Source organism: Mytilus californianus, unplaced genomic scaffold, assembly GCF_021869535.1.
Source record: "Mytilus californianus isolate M0D057914Y unplaced genomic scaffold, xbMytCali1.0.p SCAF_1, whole genome shotgun sequence".
NCBI classification, from domain to species: Eukaryota; Metazoa; Mollusca; class Bivalvia; order Mytilida; family Mytilidae; genus Mytilus; species Mytilus californianus.
The window spans coordinates 108,203,980-108,220,134 of record NW_026262581.1 but is presented as its reverse complement, the minus strand read 5'-3'; the positions used below and the strand labels follow the sequence as shown (position 1 = coordinate 108,220,134).

The 16,155-nt window shown below is 31.3% G+C and overlaps 1 protein-coding gene across 5 annotated transcripts in view; it reads right to left on the bottom strand.

The window, feature by feature from the left end:
* The window catches only part of LOC127729482 (dynein axonemal heavy chain 12-like), a 71,422-nt gene that overhangs the window by 32,254 nt on the left and 23,013 nt on the right, over positions 1-16,155 (bottom strand). For 4 of the 5 annotated variants that reach the window (XM_052237328.1, XM_052237341.1, XM_052237320.1 and 1 more), the window contains exons 21-37: positions 15,440-15,716; positions 14,336-14,661; positions 13,633-13,725; positions 12,550-12,942; positions 11,753-11,982; positions 10,736-11,144; positions 10,248-10,433; positions 8,799-8,924; positions 8,085-8,276; positions 7,371-7,516; positions 6,292-6,430; positions 5,778-5,944; positions 4,986-5,178; positions 4,527-4,732; positions 4,105-4,179; positions 3,377-3,467; positions 2,579-2,593 (exon numbers count right to left, since the gene is read on the bottom strand). In XM_052237328.1, the coding sequence (XP_052093288.1) occupies positions 2,579-2,593; positions 3,377-3,467; positions 4,105-4,179; positions 4,527-4,732; positions 4,986-5,178; positions 5,778-5,944; positions 6,292-6,430; positions 7,371-7,516; positions 8,085-8,276; positions 8,799-8,924; positions 10,248-10,433; positions 10,736-11,144; positions 11,753-11,982; positions 12,550-12,942; positions 13,633-13,725; positions 14,336-14,661; positions 15,440-15,716 (3,264 nt within the window). The remainder of the gene's footprint in view (positions 1-2,578; positions 2,594-3,376; positions 3,468-4,104; positions 4,180-4,526; positions 4,733-4,985; positions 5,179-5,777; positions 5,945-6,291; positions 6,431-7,370; positions 7,517-8,084; positions 8,277-8,798; positions 8,925-10,247; positions 10,434-10,735; positions 11,145-11,752; positions 11,983-12,549; positions 12,943-13,632; positions 13,726-14,335; positions 14,662-15,439; positions 15,717-16,155) is intronic. The other variant, XM_052237345.1, reaches the window with a different exon arrangement.

The window sequence follows — 16,155 nt, the reverse complement described above, 5'->3', positions numbered from 1 at the left end:
ACAAGCCTCACATTTTAAATATGAAAATTTAACCGTCTCGAGTAGAGAACTATCGTATCACACTGGATGCAGATGTAGAATCTATATTTATTTCAAAACCAGTTTATCAACAATCTGCATATACAAGTAGGGAGTATACAGCATAATTTGTTTATCTACCCTATCAAAGTAATAAATCAAGAAAATCATAAACTTGAAAATATGCACATCTGGACTAAAAATATTTAAATTTCGTTGTTATGTAGGGGGCAACTATTCTGTGAGTTTTGATCGTAGTTCTTCTACTTTAGAACTGTATTACTTTCAATCTATACTTAAATTGATGTGATGATGCATGCAAACAAAGTAACTCATCATTTGTGACTAAGGTAAGAGGTATTAAATGGGTAATCTCTTGGATATTTATCAAACTAAAGTTAATGGAACTGCATCTGAATACTGAAGTTACTTTTATACTTCCACAGATATAGTAAATCAAATATCCAGTAGATATAAGTATAAAAGTATTGGTATAAAAAATGTCAAAAGTCCTATATTAAGTGTAAAACACTGAGAGCATAATGTAGACAAATCTTATTTTGCAATGTTTTTAGATATGCCAAACATGCTTGCATGATTTATACAGTACAGGTAATATAAAAGTTGGTGACCCCATTAAATTATGCATTTATAAAACCAAAAATTCTCAGGATAGGTTTTTGAGAAATATCTATCTGAAATGAAATTATCAAATCTATTCATATGTGCAATTCAAACATATATTCCACTATTTGACATGTTGAACCAATCTATATTTTAGCAAATATAAAAGTTAAAATATATTTTGATATCTAGACAATGCTAGATGCAGGTCCACATGTTCTAGTTAAGGAAAAATTTCCTAAAAATCCCAGGGATCACCAATTTACCCATTAGTACCTCTTACCTTATATATTCTTGAATAAACAAAAATTTAACTGTAACAAATAATTTGTAATTCAACTATGTGACAAAACAAAATAAAATTATATAAAAACAAATACATCAAAATATTATGAGTGCACAGTGCAATGTCTCGTCTGCTTTACTGAATCATGTTGAAAGTGTATAAGATCAATGTCTTACTACAGGTACCACACACACTAAACATTTTCAATGCACCATATGAATGAGGTCATGCTATGATGATCTCTGCCATACAGACATGTAATCCTTACAACTATTCCATACACCAAATATAGCTGACCTTTGCTTATAGTATCTGAAAAAAAAACCTATCATGAAAACTTAACATTGACCAATGACCCATGAAAATAAGGTCAAGGTATGATGAACCCTGCCAGACAATCATGTACACCTTTCAATCCTTCTATTCACCAAATACAGTTGACCTGTTGCTTATATCTGAGAAACAGACTTAACACTGATCCATGAAAAGAGGCAAAGGTCAGATGAACAGACATGTATACCTTGGAATAATTCTATATACAAAATATAGTTGTCTTATTTCTTATAATAACTGGAAAGTCATGTGATGTTGAGTTTTTCAAGCAGTCACTGAGCTAAGATAATCAGAACAAGGAAAATGTAAATATGCCAGCAGAAGTACAGTTTAAAAGGTGTCCTTTAACAAGATATGAACTTTCCAGGTTTTGATAAAAAAAAAACATTTATCTATGTTCAGTGGACCGTGAAATTGGGGTCAAAACTCTAATCTGGCATTAAAATTAGAAAGATCATATCATAGGGAACATGTGCACTAAGTTACAAATTGATTGGACTTCAACTTCATCAAAAACTACCTTGACCAAAAACTTTAACCTGAAGTGGGACAGACGGATGGACGGACAGATGAAAGGACTGAGGAACGAACGAATGGACACACAGACCGAAAAACATAATGCCCCTCTAATATCGTAGGTGGGGCATAAAAATAATTCAGGCCTTGGTTGTCGCTGGATTAGCATCCCTATGTCACGCATGCTGCGACATTCGTTGCAGGTGAGACAGGCATTGAACTTCTCACCTCTGAATCAGTACGCTGTTAACAAATAATATACTAAATAGATAAACACAAGAATCTAGTAATCTGCTTAATTCTAATTTCATATCTAGGATTACTACTATTAATATACCCTCTTTTTTGTGAGTTAAGCAAGAATTTATTCTTTACTAATCTAAGTATTCTATTTCCTACACTTGCATCATCTTATTAAAATTCATAACATACAGAAGGAAAAGCAAACATTCAATTTTCAGAATTCAGAAAAGTTATCAGCAAAGCGAAACAGAATAACAGGTAGAGTTTGACAAGAAATGTCAATGCTGTTTAATATGTCTCTGCCAACAAGTTGACATGACAAAGATATGAAAATTATCACATTAGTTTGTAAATCTTACAATATATATCATATCATATGTCAAAAAATTACAAACACTTATTAACGAAAGTTGATGAAAATCACTTGAATAGTTCTGTTGTATTTTAATATGATTCATGAAAGAAAAGATTTTTTTAAACAGTTCTCGAACAAAGTAAACACACTCCTAGACAATAAGATCTAGCAAGAAGTATCTATTTTTCACACTTTATTGCTACCTTTACTGGAGCTCCCTGTTACAGATAAATAAATACTAGATGATCATAACATAAAAAGTCAATATTATTCATATAAATAAAAATATATAAAGAAAAATCTCACAAAAGCTTTACTTATTGGTTTGTTTCCTGTCAATGTCTATTATTCCAGAATGCAAAGGATTCTGATATGTCTATGTTTACCCCCTCACCATTGGGGGTGCAATATTACAGCCTCTACCCCAAGTCAGCCTTTTTTTTGGCTCCAATGATTTCTATACTTTAAGACGTTAGCACATGAAACTAATTTCAAAATTCGTTATGTTCCTTTAACCTAAGACAATTTATTGCAATGTTCTCCACATTTAAAGTAGACTTTTGCATCCTTTTTCAAACTTTGAAAATTATAATCGGAAACACAGCAATTTTTGACAGATGTACTTCCCTTCTATGTCTTGCCCATGCAAAACAGGGGTCTGGAACTTGAAAAAAAACAACCTAAACTAGAGAGAATGTAACTACTTAACATGCTAATAATTAAAATATGTTAACTACTTCTTGTTGAAGGTACAGCAAAAATCAGAAAAGTCTGGATTTTGGTTGAATTGGCCTTCTCAAGATCACTATATAAAGAGTTAAAATGAACATTTTCTATGCAAACATATACTTGTTTGCATTCAGCACAGTGATGGCTGTCTAATTAGATGAATTTTATTATTTCCTAAATTGAAAACATATTCCCATGTAACTATATATTTTCATGACACAGATTTGATTCCTATTAATCCATTAAATGAAGACATTTATCAGAAAATGTACCTTTCCTTCTCCGGAGCCACCACCAGCTAGATGTTCAAACAAACTGTCAAAACTCTCTTTGAAGTAGTCTTTTACAGCATTCTGTGTTGTTCTGTAAGTTAAGAAAAAACATTCGTAATCAATATCAGTAGTTTTGTTGATTCCCCAGAAGAAGTTCACCCCTTTTTCACAGGTTAGCAAGTTTAACCCAGAAATTTATGTCAAATGAACTGAATCTGAGTACATTTAAGTACACTGTAAAACTAAATAATCAGCTCTCCATCAGAACATCACCTTCATTTCATATATGGTTTATGATGGTAAAACAGTTCTAAATATTTTTTGAATATTGCACACAGGGTCACATGTAACACTACTTTAAATGACCATATGATATTTGTTGGATACTTACATCATTTAAGCAAATATGTATCAGTCAGCTTAAAAAGTATAAATAGGCCTTAAATTTAAAAAAAAAAAAAAGGATAATGTGTCCAAGGGACACAGATAATGCCCCTGTTATAAAGGGGCAGAACTTGAGAAAGGTAAGAGTGACGCCACCCAAATTCAAACGGGGATCTGTGTTTTGTGGTAATAAGCATTGTGTATAAGTTTCAAAACATTTGGTTGAGGCAAACTTGTTAGAGAACAGTAACCAATTTTAGGAAGTACATACGGTTGGACAAGGGTAACACTTAATACCCCCTCCGATGACAGTGGGGGCATAAAAACTCAATAATGTTACTTACTTGAACAACCATGATCTGTCTGCATCATCTGTGAGACGATCGTAGAATACTCTCATCACTTCATGGACCCATAACCTGTAATAGTTGGATGAACATTGTTCATATAGAATTTTTCATGTTTATACAGAGGATACAATATCATTTCAAAATGTTTCTTCATAACTACAAGAAAAGCAAAATCTTGAAAGGCATACTTTTCCATGACAGTAACTTTGTCTTCACAATAAACAGGGTTGATTGCAAAAAGTTTTTTTTTTAAAACACTATGACTCTGTGTAAATAATGTTACCACCTTAAATGTTACTGAAGCTTAATGAAATATATACAGCTGTTTATTATCTTCTTCTTGTAATCAAATTTTAGCAAAAATATCAATGGTAGCTCAAAACTATATTGTTTGCCTGTAGGCAGTTAATACCTACCTCATCATCACACGTTTGTTTTCCACTTCATTCTTCTTGATCAGACAAACTCCAAGGATGACTCTGGAGAAATCTCGTAAATTAAACACATAATGTGATTTAGCTGGTGTTGGTAACAGGTTGGCAATAGCTTGTTTATACATGTCATTTGTGGCACTTACAATCATGTTTCCAAGGGCCAAGAAATCTCCTGAAAACTCAGCACCCTGAAAAAAAATAACCACATAAACAATCATGATTCATAAGGCTCAGAAATCTTCTGAAAACTAAACACACTGAAAAGATATACATCATATAACAATCATAGTTCCTAGGACCAGAAAACCCTCTGAGAATTACACATTAACAATCATGTTTCTAAGAGCCAAGAAACTCTTGGCTAAATAAGCAAGTTTCCTATTTGAAATGCAGACAACTGCTGAGCTTATACAAGTTTTTTTTTATCTTTAGTATACTTACCCTCAAATAGGTAGATATCATAATGGAGAAAATTTTGATCATAGTGTCTTCACTGAAGGAATTTATTCCAATCATGTTAAAATGTCTCATAAATCTAAGAGTGACATCATTTCTACCTCCTCCTGGTGGTCCCATGGCACAAATCAACTGTACATCTTGTAGTAGAAGTTTGGACGTTTCCTTCAAGTCATACCTTCAAGCAAACAAACCATTATTCAATATAAACAATTCTTACAAACTTGATACTAAATGTAATGTTGTGTCTGCCATATATAAATCTAATACTATCCCCCAAAAGTTCATATGAGCATAAATAATGAAGAATTTGGTCAGTTTGAACCTGATCTCATTGAAAAATATTTAAAGAAACAAGATGCATTATGTACATATTATCTATATATTGTAACTGAATACTGTCATCACAAACATTTCTATGACTAAATTTTACAGATGAAAGTAAAATGTCCAGCTCTTTATGCACTTGATTTGTGGGGTGGTTTGTGTTGTGTTGCTCATTCTTTAATTTACTGTGTAGTTTTTTAAAGACTTGTTTGTTTTTTGTCCTTATCTTTAAGGCCATGGTATTTTTTGGTTTTTCTTTGACTTATGGTTTAGGATAGTCCCTGTGGTATCTTCTGCCTCTTTTTCAAATTTGTCTTTAGTAAAACTGTCTTTTTTCTAGCAATCCATTAATGCATCTGAAAAGGTTTCTTGCCACTACAAGACATTTGAAAATTTTCTGCATAAGTCCCCCTCCTTTGTTATAGACTGCTGCACAAATCTGCTACTCACCAATAACCATGATCCTGGAACTGTCTCAGAAGCTCAATAGGAGGTTGAGCACCATACACTTCTTTAGCTGGCATGTTCAAATCATCAACAAAAATAACAGCCTTTTTACCCATCTGTGGTCCAAACACACCTTTTCTACGTTTGTCCAACCTTGACATTATGATGTTCTGGAAAAATAGAATTTAATTGAAATTGTTGATGCTTAGGACAACAGATACAATAGTCCCCCTCTTATAAGATAAAATGGACTGGAAAACAATGCAAAAGACTCAGATATAAAATAAAAAAGGGTGCATAACTTCATTTCATGTAGAATAATCTTTGCAAGTTTGGTGGAAATCTGTAAAAAAGTTTTCATGAAGTTGTGAATTAACAAACTAAAATAGAATACAAAACCAATCTGATGGTATTTTTTATCAGATTTTTTTTTTTTTTTCTTTGCACTAAAAATGTAACCCTAAAGTTTAATCATACCATAACTATCACATATTAAATAGAACATGATTTTTTTTACCTGTGTTTGGTTAGCACTGGTCTGTGCAGAAAAGTTGACAAAAGCTGGAAGATATTTATCCTTAGAAAGACCATTCATCAGTTTGTCTTGTACATACACCGATTTGCCTGTACCAGTTGGTCCAACAAACAGAATAGGTCTAAAATATAAATAAAATAATTTTTCAACAGTTGAGGCATGTTTGGCATAAACCATACTTCTATGGCTTTTACATGGATAAAAAAAAGATATTTATATATCTTGTAGTGGGAGAACTGCCTAAACTGGTTGAAAGTTGCATTTAAAGTGAGATTTGGGAATTTTGATAAAGAATATACAATTTAATAGCAATTTTGTCCATCAAAGATGGTTTTTATTGTCAATTACATATGTCCTTTGCAGAAAATCTTAATATACTGTGGATTTATTTATTTTCGTGGCTATCAATTTTCGTGGATTGAAGAAATCGTGAATTTTCGTGGATATTGGATTTTAAAGTTTTGCCAATCTCTGCATATAAGTCCTATAGAAAATTTTGATTTGTTGAACATTTGAATTTGTGGTTCACCTGTACCCACAAATATTGGTATCAAACGAATAATAATGAATCCACAGTAAGCCTTATCACTTACTTGCTTAATCTGACAGCAAATAAAAATATAAATAAAATAACTTTTCAACAGATGGGGCATAATTGGTTTAAACCACACTTCTTTGGCATCACATGGATCTACAAGACCAAATTATATATCTTACAGCTGGGGAACGTGCTAAACTGGTTGAAAATTGCAATTACATTTTTATATCTGTATGTTTAACTTTAAAAAGGCCTGGATGACATAGTCTATAAAATATATATTAATGGTATAGTATCATATTCTTGAATACTTACTTCGAGAAGCAAATATGATTAATGATCTTTTATATATCTCTGTCATTTACCTTATTCTATCAGTAATATATCCATTACCTTCTGTGGATTAGGTTCATTCTATAGGCATTTTTTATAGTTCTGAAAAATTGCTTCAACCACAAAAAATAGTACTTAAAGGATAATAATCTACAGTATGTCAGAAGATTAAAATGAAACATTGACAAACCTAGAATGCTCAATACACAATTCCATTAGGAATGAATATCTGGCTGTATCCATGGTTGGAACCAACATTTCTCTGATTTTCTTGGCTTTTATTTCAAGATTTTTTATCAAATCATTCCAGTGTTTCCATGCTCCACGATTTTTAAACTACAATATCATGAGGTCATTTTTATTATTATAAATTTCAATGATATGAAATTACTTTTGTATTCCATTTGCTATTTGAAACACAAAATTAAAAGGATTAAAAATCATACAAACTATAAAAGTTATATGAACTTGTGAAATATCAAGTCTTTCTTGGATTATGTGGTTCAATGTTAATAAAAGTCAAATAAAATAAAACATCTATTGATTTGCTGTTCAAAATATGAAAACAAAAATTTATAATCACAAGAACCAATAATATTGAAATATTTCTTGCATGAACAAATAAAAATACTGTTGAACTATTTTGGTAGTGTACAATGTAGTCATGGATTAATAAAACTTTTTCTGAAAAGCTTTTCACTGAAATTAATTTACATTTACTAAATTTGTATCTACTCATGTGCGACATGAATAAGTGAATATATGAACATCCTCATCAAATAATTTTTTGTTTAAATGAAAAACTGTTGTTAAAAGATGGCAATTATTTTGAATTGTGAGCATTTACCCTTCTGAATAAATTATAAGCCTAAACGACTGTGAACATCAGTGTTTATTAACTTACTTCATAAAATACTTCATAAACATGCATATTGTCAGGTATGGGTACATCAAACTTAGTTCCTACAGCCTTAGGCATGGGGAATTCTTCCATCTTTCCAGAAATCAGCTCTTTGAAGAAAGCATCAAACTTGTTGCGACCATCAGCGTCAACACATGCTCCAATACTCCAAGGTATGGAAAACAATATGGCTGACTATAAAACAAATAATAAATACCAATATAACTGTCCTATTACCCGATTTATAAAAATCAGAATTCAGACGTTTGAGCATGGAGGTATGTAAGATAGACAGATAAAAAAAAAATAATCTTTTTTGTGACAACATGTGTGACATTTAACATTCTTCTCTTGTAGAAATTATAAAGTGAAGACTATCCAATATCAAAACTCACATATAATTTCTAAACAGAAATATAATCAACATTCTTTGTGACTTATCTTAACCATTATAGCCTTTAATTATTTCTCACATCCTGTAACTACCTAAGATAAACATTTTCCCCATTGTATACATGTATATATAAAATGATCATTATCTAAAAAGTATATATATGCAAAGAAGTATAAAAAGCACTATTTGTCTTGTTTTCATGCATTTTGTTACTGCTCTGATCTGTATAAACTTAAATTCAATCTTTCTAACCTAAACACAAACAAAAAAAAACATACTCACAACACAATAATCAAATGTTTATTCATCCTAATGTTACTTACCACAGCATAAACTTTGAGGTTTTTGTTGTCATGGCTATCTTCAGCATTTACATGCTCGTGCATAAGCATATCAAACAAGTACATCAATGACCTCACTTGGTTGGCATACCGACCAGCAACATATTCCTAAAATTTGAAATTCTCACAATAATAACAATTGAAGGTTTTATGCCATGATTACTTAGTCATCTATCCATTTTTACATTTCCTTACTTATATTATTAAGAGAAAATGGTATTTCATAAAAACTTACAGTATGACAATAAAATACAAAAACATTTCTTTTTATTGTTGTGTAGCATTTTTTGGCGTATGTACAAAATATATATAATATACTCCATGTGCAACACATGCAAACAAACAAATCTTACCATTGTTTTATCAATATAAATGGAAAATACTCAGTGCATAATGGGGATATATAACGGTTTTCTGAAAGGCAAAGTCCAATAATTTAGTAGTTAAAAAATCATTTTTAAAAATATCTGTATAATTGAAAAAAACAAAACTCATTTTCAATGTATCTGAATTCTTCTGGACTTTTTATGTAGTCTAAAATTTCCTTAGATTAATTGAAAGCTATCATTAAATATTTTCTTTTTCCCATATCAAAAAGGCCATAAATAACACTATCTTCAACAAGAAACAACAACAAACTGTATAGTCTCTTTCTGGGGGATGGGGTGGGAAATAGGAGGTGTGTGTGTGTGGAGTGGGCAAATTATGAAATACATATGGAATATTCAAAGCATTCTTATCATATCGCTTGTGTAGTTTTATATTTTTCCCAAAAAAACTTTTCTTCCATGGATATAAAAAAAAGGACATCACGAAGAATAGTTTCAAGGATAGCAAGAAATTTTGTGTTTTCTATGCCTTTAATTCAAGCATGTGTATAAACTGAATAAGGAATAAAACATTTGAAGGATATGCAGTGTATCAATGTGGAATACCTGTGAGATATATATAATACTTACTTCCTTTTAATTGAAGGGTTAATTGTTCAAAGTACATTGCTCATTATATCATACAGAAGATTAATTTTACAGTACATTCTTAATTCTACATTTGATCTAACTTTCAATATTGACATACAATGTTGTCTGCTCTATGGTCGGGTTATTGTCTCTTTGACACATTCCCCATTTCCATTCTCAATTTTAAATAATGCATTATAACTAAGATCTGTAGTTAAACTATTTTCTTCACAGACATTAAAAATTAAGTATACAAAAATGGATAGCAAATAATCTGCTTAACCCAAGTTTGTATTTTTCTTGCATTTTTTTGGCGTTTACATGTAACTGCTCTATCTTACACCAACGGAATTTCAAGATTAATCCCCATAATTTTTTTCTTAGTAATCTTTCACTGTAGCTAATATATTGGTAGTAGCACTTGGTATACTTTATATAAGAGGTAAGAATTTTTGAGCAATTTTTTACATACCTTGGTATTTTTTCTGATGAATTCTAAACATGGATCTACCAGCCATTCAAACATGGCTTCCACAACATCAAGTGCTTCCTTGGCAAGGACTTCTGGGAAGACATTCAGCCATGACTTAAAGAATGGTCTCCAACCAAGGGAGGAGGGTTCTAAGTATATCATACCACACCTACTGACTGTGGCTGGCTGGAAGAATAAGAAATCTAATAGCAACATAGGTCCAGTATGTCCTCAATAAAAGTATACATGTGACAATTGAAAAGAAGCTAGATAATCATGCTGGAAAAAGATATTTGTGTAAAGATTGCAAATAAGATACACTAGTAAAATGCTGTAAATCTGTCCATGAATATAATTTACATTCTGGAATTAGTAAAAAAAAAAAATTGAACTATATGTATATTCAATTTTCTGTAAAAAGAATTAAAAAAAGCTCAGTCTACTTTATCAGATTATTTGATACATATAATGTATAAAAGAGATCTTACTGAAGCTTGTGAGAGATCCATTGTCTCAAAGATTAAACTCATAGGTGGTGACAACTGTATAATTTCTCCACTCATCAAACAGAGCTTCTTGTTATCATCTAATACTGTGTTCATGTTCTCGATCCACAAGGCATCAATAGGTCCATCAAATATTACCCATTTACGATCAGGTGTGTCATTCGAAGCAAACTCTCTGAATGTATTGGCAACAACACCATCAGTCCATTCATGAGAAACTGGGTCAAACATACCAAATAGTTGTCCCATAGTAATTGACTTAGGATTGATAATTTTGTACATGACCCTTTCAAAGTCCTCGTGACCTTGTTCATTTAGTAAGGTCATTCCCTCACACAATGTCTTTAAAGTCATTGTTTTCCCACCAAAAGGTTCTCCAACTAACATAAAACTGAAAAGCAAAGACTTTAGTATAAAAGTTAATCAAAAGCTTTGGTATAAACTTTATGATGGTTTAATGAAAAGTTCCTAACATCTAATTAATGTAAGGAGTTTTTTATATTTAGAGAAATTAAGCAATAAAAATCATCTATTACATTTGAATATTAAGATTGCAACATTGCATTTCTCTCAGTTTTATAAGATCATTTAAACTGCATAGCAGCTTTAGATCATACTTATAAGAATAACCACAAATACTGGAAGGTCAAGAAATCAAACACTTTCAATAGAAAAAGTAAGATCGAGAAAACTTAATACACTTTACTCACAAGGCAATGCATATTAATCTACAATTATCAAAGAAACATATTTGTGTGACAATGGTTTGAAAAAAAATATTTCCAAAAAGGTAACTTCTCTTTTGGATGTAATTATAGGTGGTCTTTTTTTGTGTGGCTAACATGTAGGTTTTAAGAATGAACATCAACTTCATATCAAATCAGAAGTAATTATTCAATAACTTTTAATTCCATAATACTAAAACCTTTATGACAGGACATTACACTACATTTTGCCTACCTGAATATGAAAAATTTCAATATATCTATTAAAACCTACCCGTGTCTCACAATCATCATTTCATATGTCTGGATTATCTTTTCTTTGAAGAATTCAACAAACTGTAGGTTCTTTTTCTCACAGATTGTTTCCATGGCTTCCAAGAAGATTTTATAGTCTGCCTCAGGAAGGGTAACTCCAGGGAACAAGTCAGAGGTGATACCATTGAACAGAGGAATATCATGAGACAAGAACTTGGGAAGATTAACATCAATGATGGATCTTAACAACTGAAAGAACAGGAATAATATTTTCGTTTCATTATTTATTTTATTTTAGTTTCAGTACTGACCTAATAGTTTCCTTTGCTGTGATTTTCATTACTTATTTTTAACATACATTTATGTTGAAAACAGGAAGTAGATAAGTGACATATTTGAAAATGTGTCAAAATGTAAAAATTACCAGTATGAAGATTAGCACCAAATATTAAGAAGCTCTGATTTGTATTTGCTGAGAAAAATGTGATGAAATGTGTTAAAGATAAGCAGACAGAAGTAAATCAGTAGACCCCTCCTCTGTTGGTGCTTGGTATATTTGGCATTGAATCCAGGAAATCTAATTCAATTTCAGTGCTGCCAATATGCTTTAACATCAATACTTCAAATGCATGTCAAGTTTTTACCCTCAAGAAAAGGACTAATGTCAAAAACTATAACTTCCATTTAATGTTTTTCTCCCCTTGAGACTTTTTACCTTTGATATTTATGCTACTAGCTATTAAAGAAATGTCCTTATTACATTATGCAATAGATTATATGAAACAGTAGTCTAAATTTAAATTGAATTTTATTCACCAGTATATCTTCATCCTCGTCTGGAAATTTCAGTTTCAAGTTTCCAGCTGCAGATAACACAGCCTTGACAGCCCTCATTCCATAATCGTAGTGAAACTGTGATGACAACTGTTCTGAACAAAGTCTGTATACAGTCACAATCTTCACGGACAACGGTCTGGCATTCTGGAAACCAAATGAGTACAGTGAGATTTCAGCAATCATGGCATAGTCTGGTACCATCATAGCTACTGTACGGAAGAGAACCTTAAGATTGTCAGGAAGTTCAGATCTTCCAGCATAACCAGGGTTCATTGTAATACAGACATAACAGTTAGGATTAAGATCCAATTCTGTTCCTTCAAAGTTAAATGAGGTCATATGGCCCTGAACTGCTCTGATAATACATAAAATCTGAAAAATATAACAATGTTTAAATTTATTGATTATATTTATAGGTTTACTTTGGGACAAAAGCTCATACATATCCCACTCATCAATGAAAACTGGAATTACCTTCCATTAAAAAAAGGGTTACCAATATTTCCATTTTTCCTGGTAAGTGAGCATATAATATTTCTAAATTAGAGAAAAACTTCATTAAATTTCAAGAAAATGTTATCCAAATGACATCAAAGTCATGACAGACAAAAACAAAAAAAACAAAACACTATTACATAGGGTATGATAAAAATGTATGTAAAACCCTACCTCTTGTTTCTAATTTGCTTTAATAAAGCATGTGAAATATAAAAAATCATGATAGAAATTTCTTTAAAACTTGAACTAACTGGAAATCAAATTTAAAAGGATTGTCAGTATGATTTCATTTTGCACTCGGACAAATAACATTGATGACTTGACTGTGGCTCTCGTAGTTTTTTACCAGCTGAAGAGTTTGATTTGATGAATATATACAATTGGGTCCGAATTTTAAATGCACTGCAATAGGTGGAGAGAATCACAGTCAAGTCATAGTAAGATTCAACAAGGTTAAATATGTAATCTCATCCATTGAATTTAGTATTTCCGTATATTTGTTTTGGTATACTGTAAAAGATTTATAATCATTTACATGATTATCTCTTTGGAAAAGTGTCTTACCTGCTGTGCAATGACAGACAATACTTCTAAATCTATTCTGTTGAATTCATCAAAGCATGCCCAGGCTCCTGCTGAAGCCAATCCTTTGAAGAACTGAAAAGAGAAAGAAAATAATTTGTCAGAATACTTTTCCCAAGGTCAAATCCTTATATCAAAATTAAATGAATGAGGTAATATTTCAATCATATTCAAGGTAAATATCTGATTCAGTATCCATCATGGTATATCTGTAAACCAGCAAATACAGAAATCATACACAATTTTTTGGTCCATTGTAATATATACAATGTAGACAAGAATCTTACATTGTGTGTTATTATTAACATGATTAATCATCCATATCTCATTATGTTGGGTCAGTGTAGAATTTCACAGAAAAAAAAAAACTTCAACAAAACAAAGTATTTTGAAAACTAAGCCAACTTGCTACCTGAATAATGTATGTATTATGGGGAAAAAAAAGTAAACATGTTTTTGATTATCTGGAATACTGGAAACTATCCCAATAAAATAACACATTGGAGAACAGTATGCTAATAACTATACTATTAACATTCATGATACAATTTAACTAATGCTTTCTGCAGATTGGTGACCATTGGTCTGATTATCTTGCAATATTAAAGTTTCTTTGAAACAAGTGTTCCAAGTTGAATTTAGAAGCAAAATACTTAATTGACAGCAATAGTATCTTATTACTTACTTTTCCCATAGCCAAGTAATCCAGACCATCAGAACAGTTAAACACAACACACTGTACAGCTAAAGCTTTGGCCAGATCTTTGACTGTTTCTGTTTTACCGGTTCCAGCGGGACCTTCAGGAGCCCCATTCAAGTTGAGATGAAATGCTCCAATCAGTGTACGATAGCACCTGTCAGTAAGTGGTGTTATAACCAATCTAGCCGTGTTTCCTAGATACTCATAGGCATACTTCACAGTGGCATTTGTCATTCTGACTCTCATATTTTCTTCTTCCCAGTAGTATCTCAGCTGGGCTAGCCAGTTAAAATCATTCTCAGATGACACACCTAAAAAAAAAACATAATAACTATTTTCGTAAGTCTTTTTCAAGGTATTACTGCATACAATTTCATCACAAATAATTTGTTTTATGATGCAATTTTTAAAACTTTGCAGAATATTAATACTCTGATTATGCTGTGAAACATAATTCTTTAAAATAAAGTTATTTATGAAAGGTTTAGGTTTAATTTTAAAATGTATCAATGTATCATTGCAGTCATTTTTTTCAAACAAAAGATTTTTTCCTTTTATTTCATAGAAGTGAGCAGTGATGAAAAAGTTGCACCCTGCAAAAAATGAATTAAGAAGCACTTCACAAGTGAAATGTTTCATGATAAGCATGGACTGATGAACTATATAATCAGTACACATCCAATGGATTTGGTGTAAAGATGTCATAAACAGTCTGAGAACAGCATGCCCTTGTGCAATGCCAAAATATTCAATATTTGCAATATTCAAAGAACTTATTGTAGCCTTTAAGAATAGTTTTGTCCTCTTGTTTTCACTGTGTAACTTTATGTTTATACTAACTGAATCTATCAACAGCTTGTGTGAAAAAAAACACCTTATAACTACATCTAGAGATATGTGCTAATTGATATCTTAAAAACACTTCCTTAACTCAATTTCTAAAATAGGTCAAATTTCAGAAGTTTTATTTCTATTTCCAGCAAAATCTATGTATAACATTTCAATTCTACAGCCTAAATATATTAAACACAATGATCATTATGAAAAAAAAGAATGCCACATTGTATATATATGACCTATTTGTCTTACCTTTTTCAGCCATATCCAAGACACAGTCACGAGCATGTACATCTAGTACCACTAAAGCTCCAAGAGTAGTTCTAATCTGTTTTGACAGTTTTCCTCTTACCAGAATTACAATTTCCTGTAGTTGTGCCTGTAATTTGTTCCAATAATCTCTGAGTCCCTGTGGTCCAAGTCGAATGGCTTCATGGACTTCCTTGGTCCAGTAGGCCTGTGATACACACAAAACAACTTGTCCTGGCCATTCTCTCACCCAATCAATACGTGGATCTATTGCATAAGCCTAAAGAGTCCAAATTATAAAAGATTCAATTATCACATTTCAGCAGAAGAATAATGTGGAATATCATGATTTCTTGAATAAATTATTTCTGTATTTCACTATCAATCTACAGATATTATACAATGTGAGACAACAAACTACAAACTTTTAAACAAATTACTGTCCTATTCATTTTTGCACAAAGTTTTTAAGTTTACAAAATCTCTGACAAGAATGTGGGTGACATAGCTTCACAATCTACCAAGATTGATTTGGTACAAATAACGTGAACATTGATGTTCTTAATACTCACTCTTGATCTGTCCTTTTTTGCTTGCTTTTATGTTGAGAGTAAATTAACAACTTTTATACATGGAATTACTCAGCAGCAAACAAATAGTCATTACAATGGTTTATGAAACATTCACTATTTTTCATTATTAATGAAATTTTAAAGGTA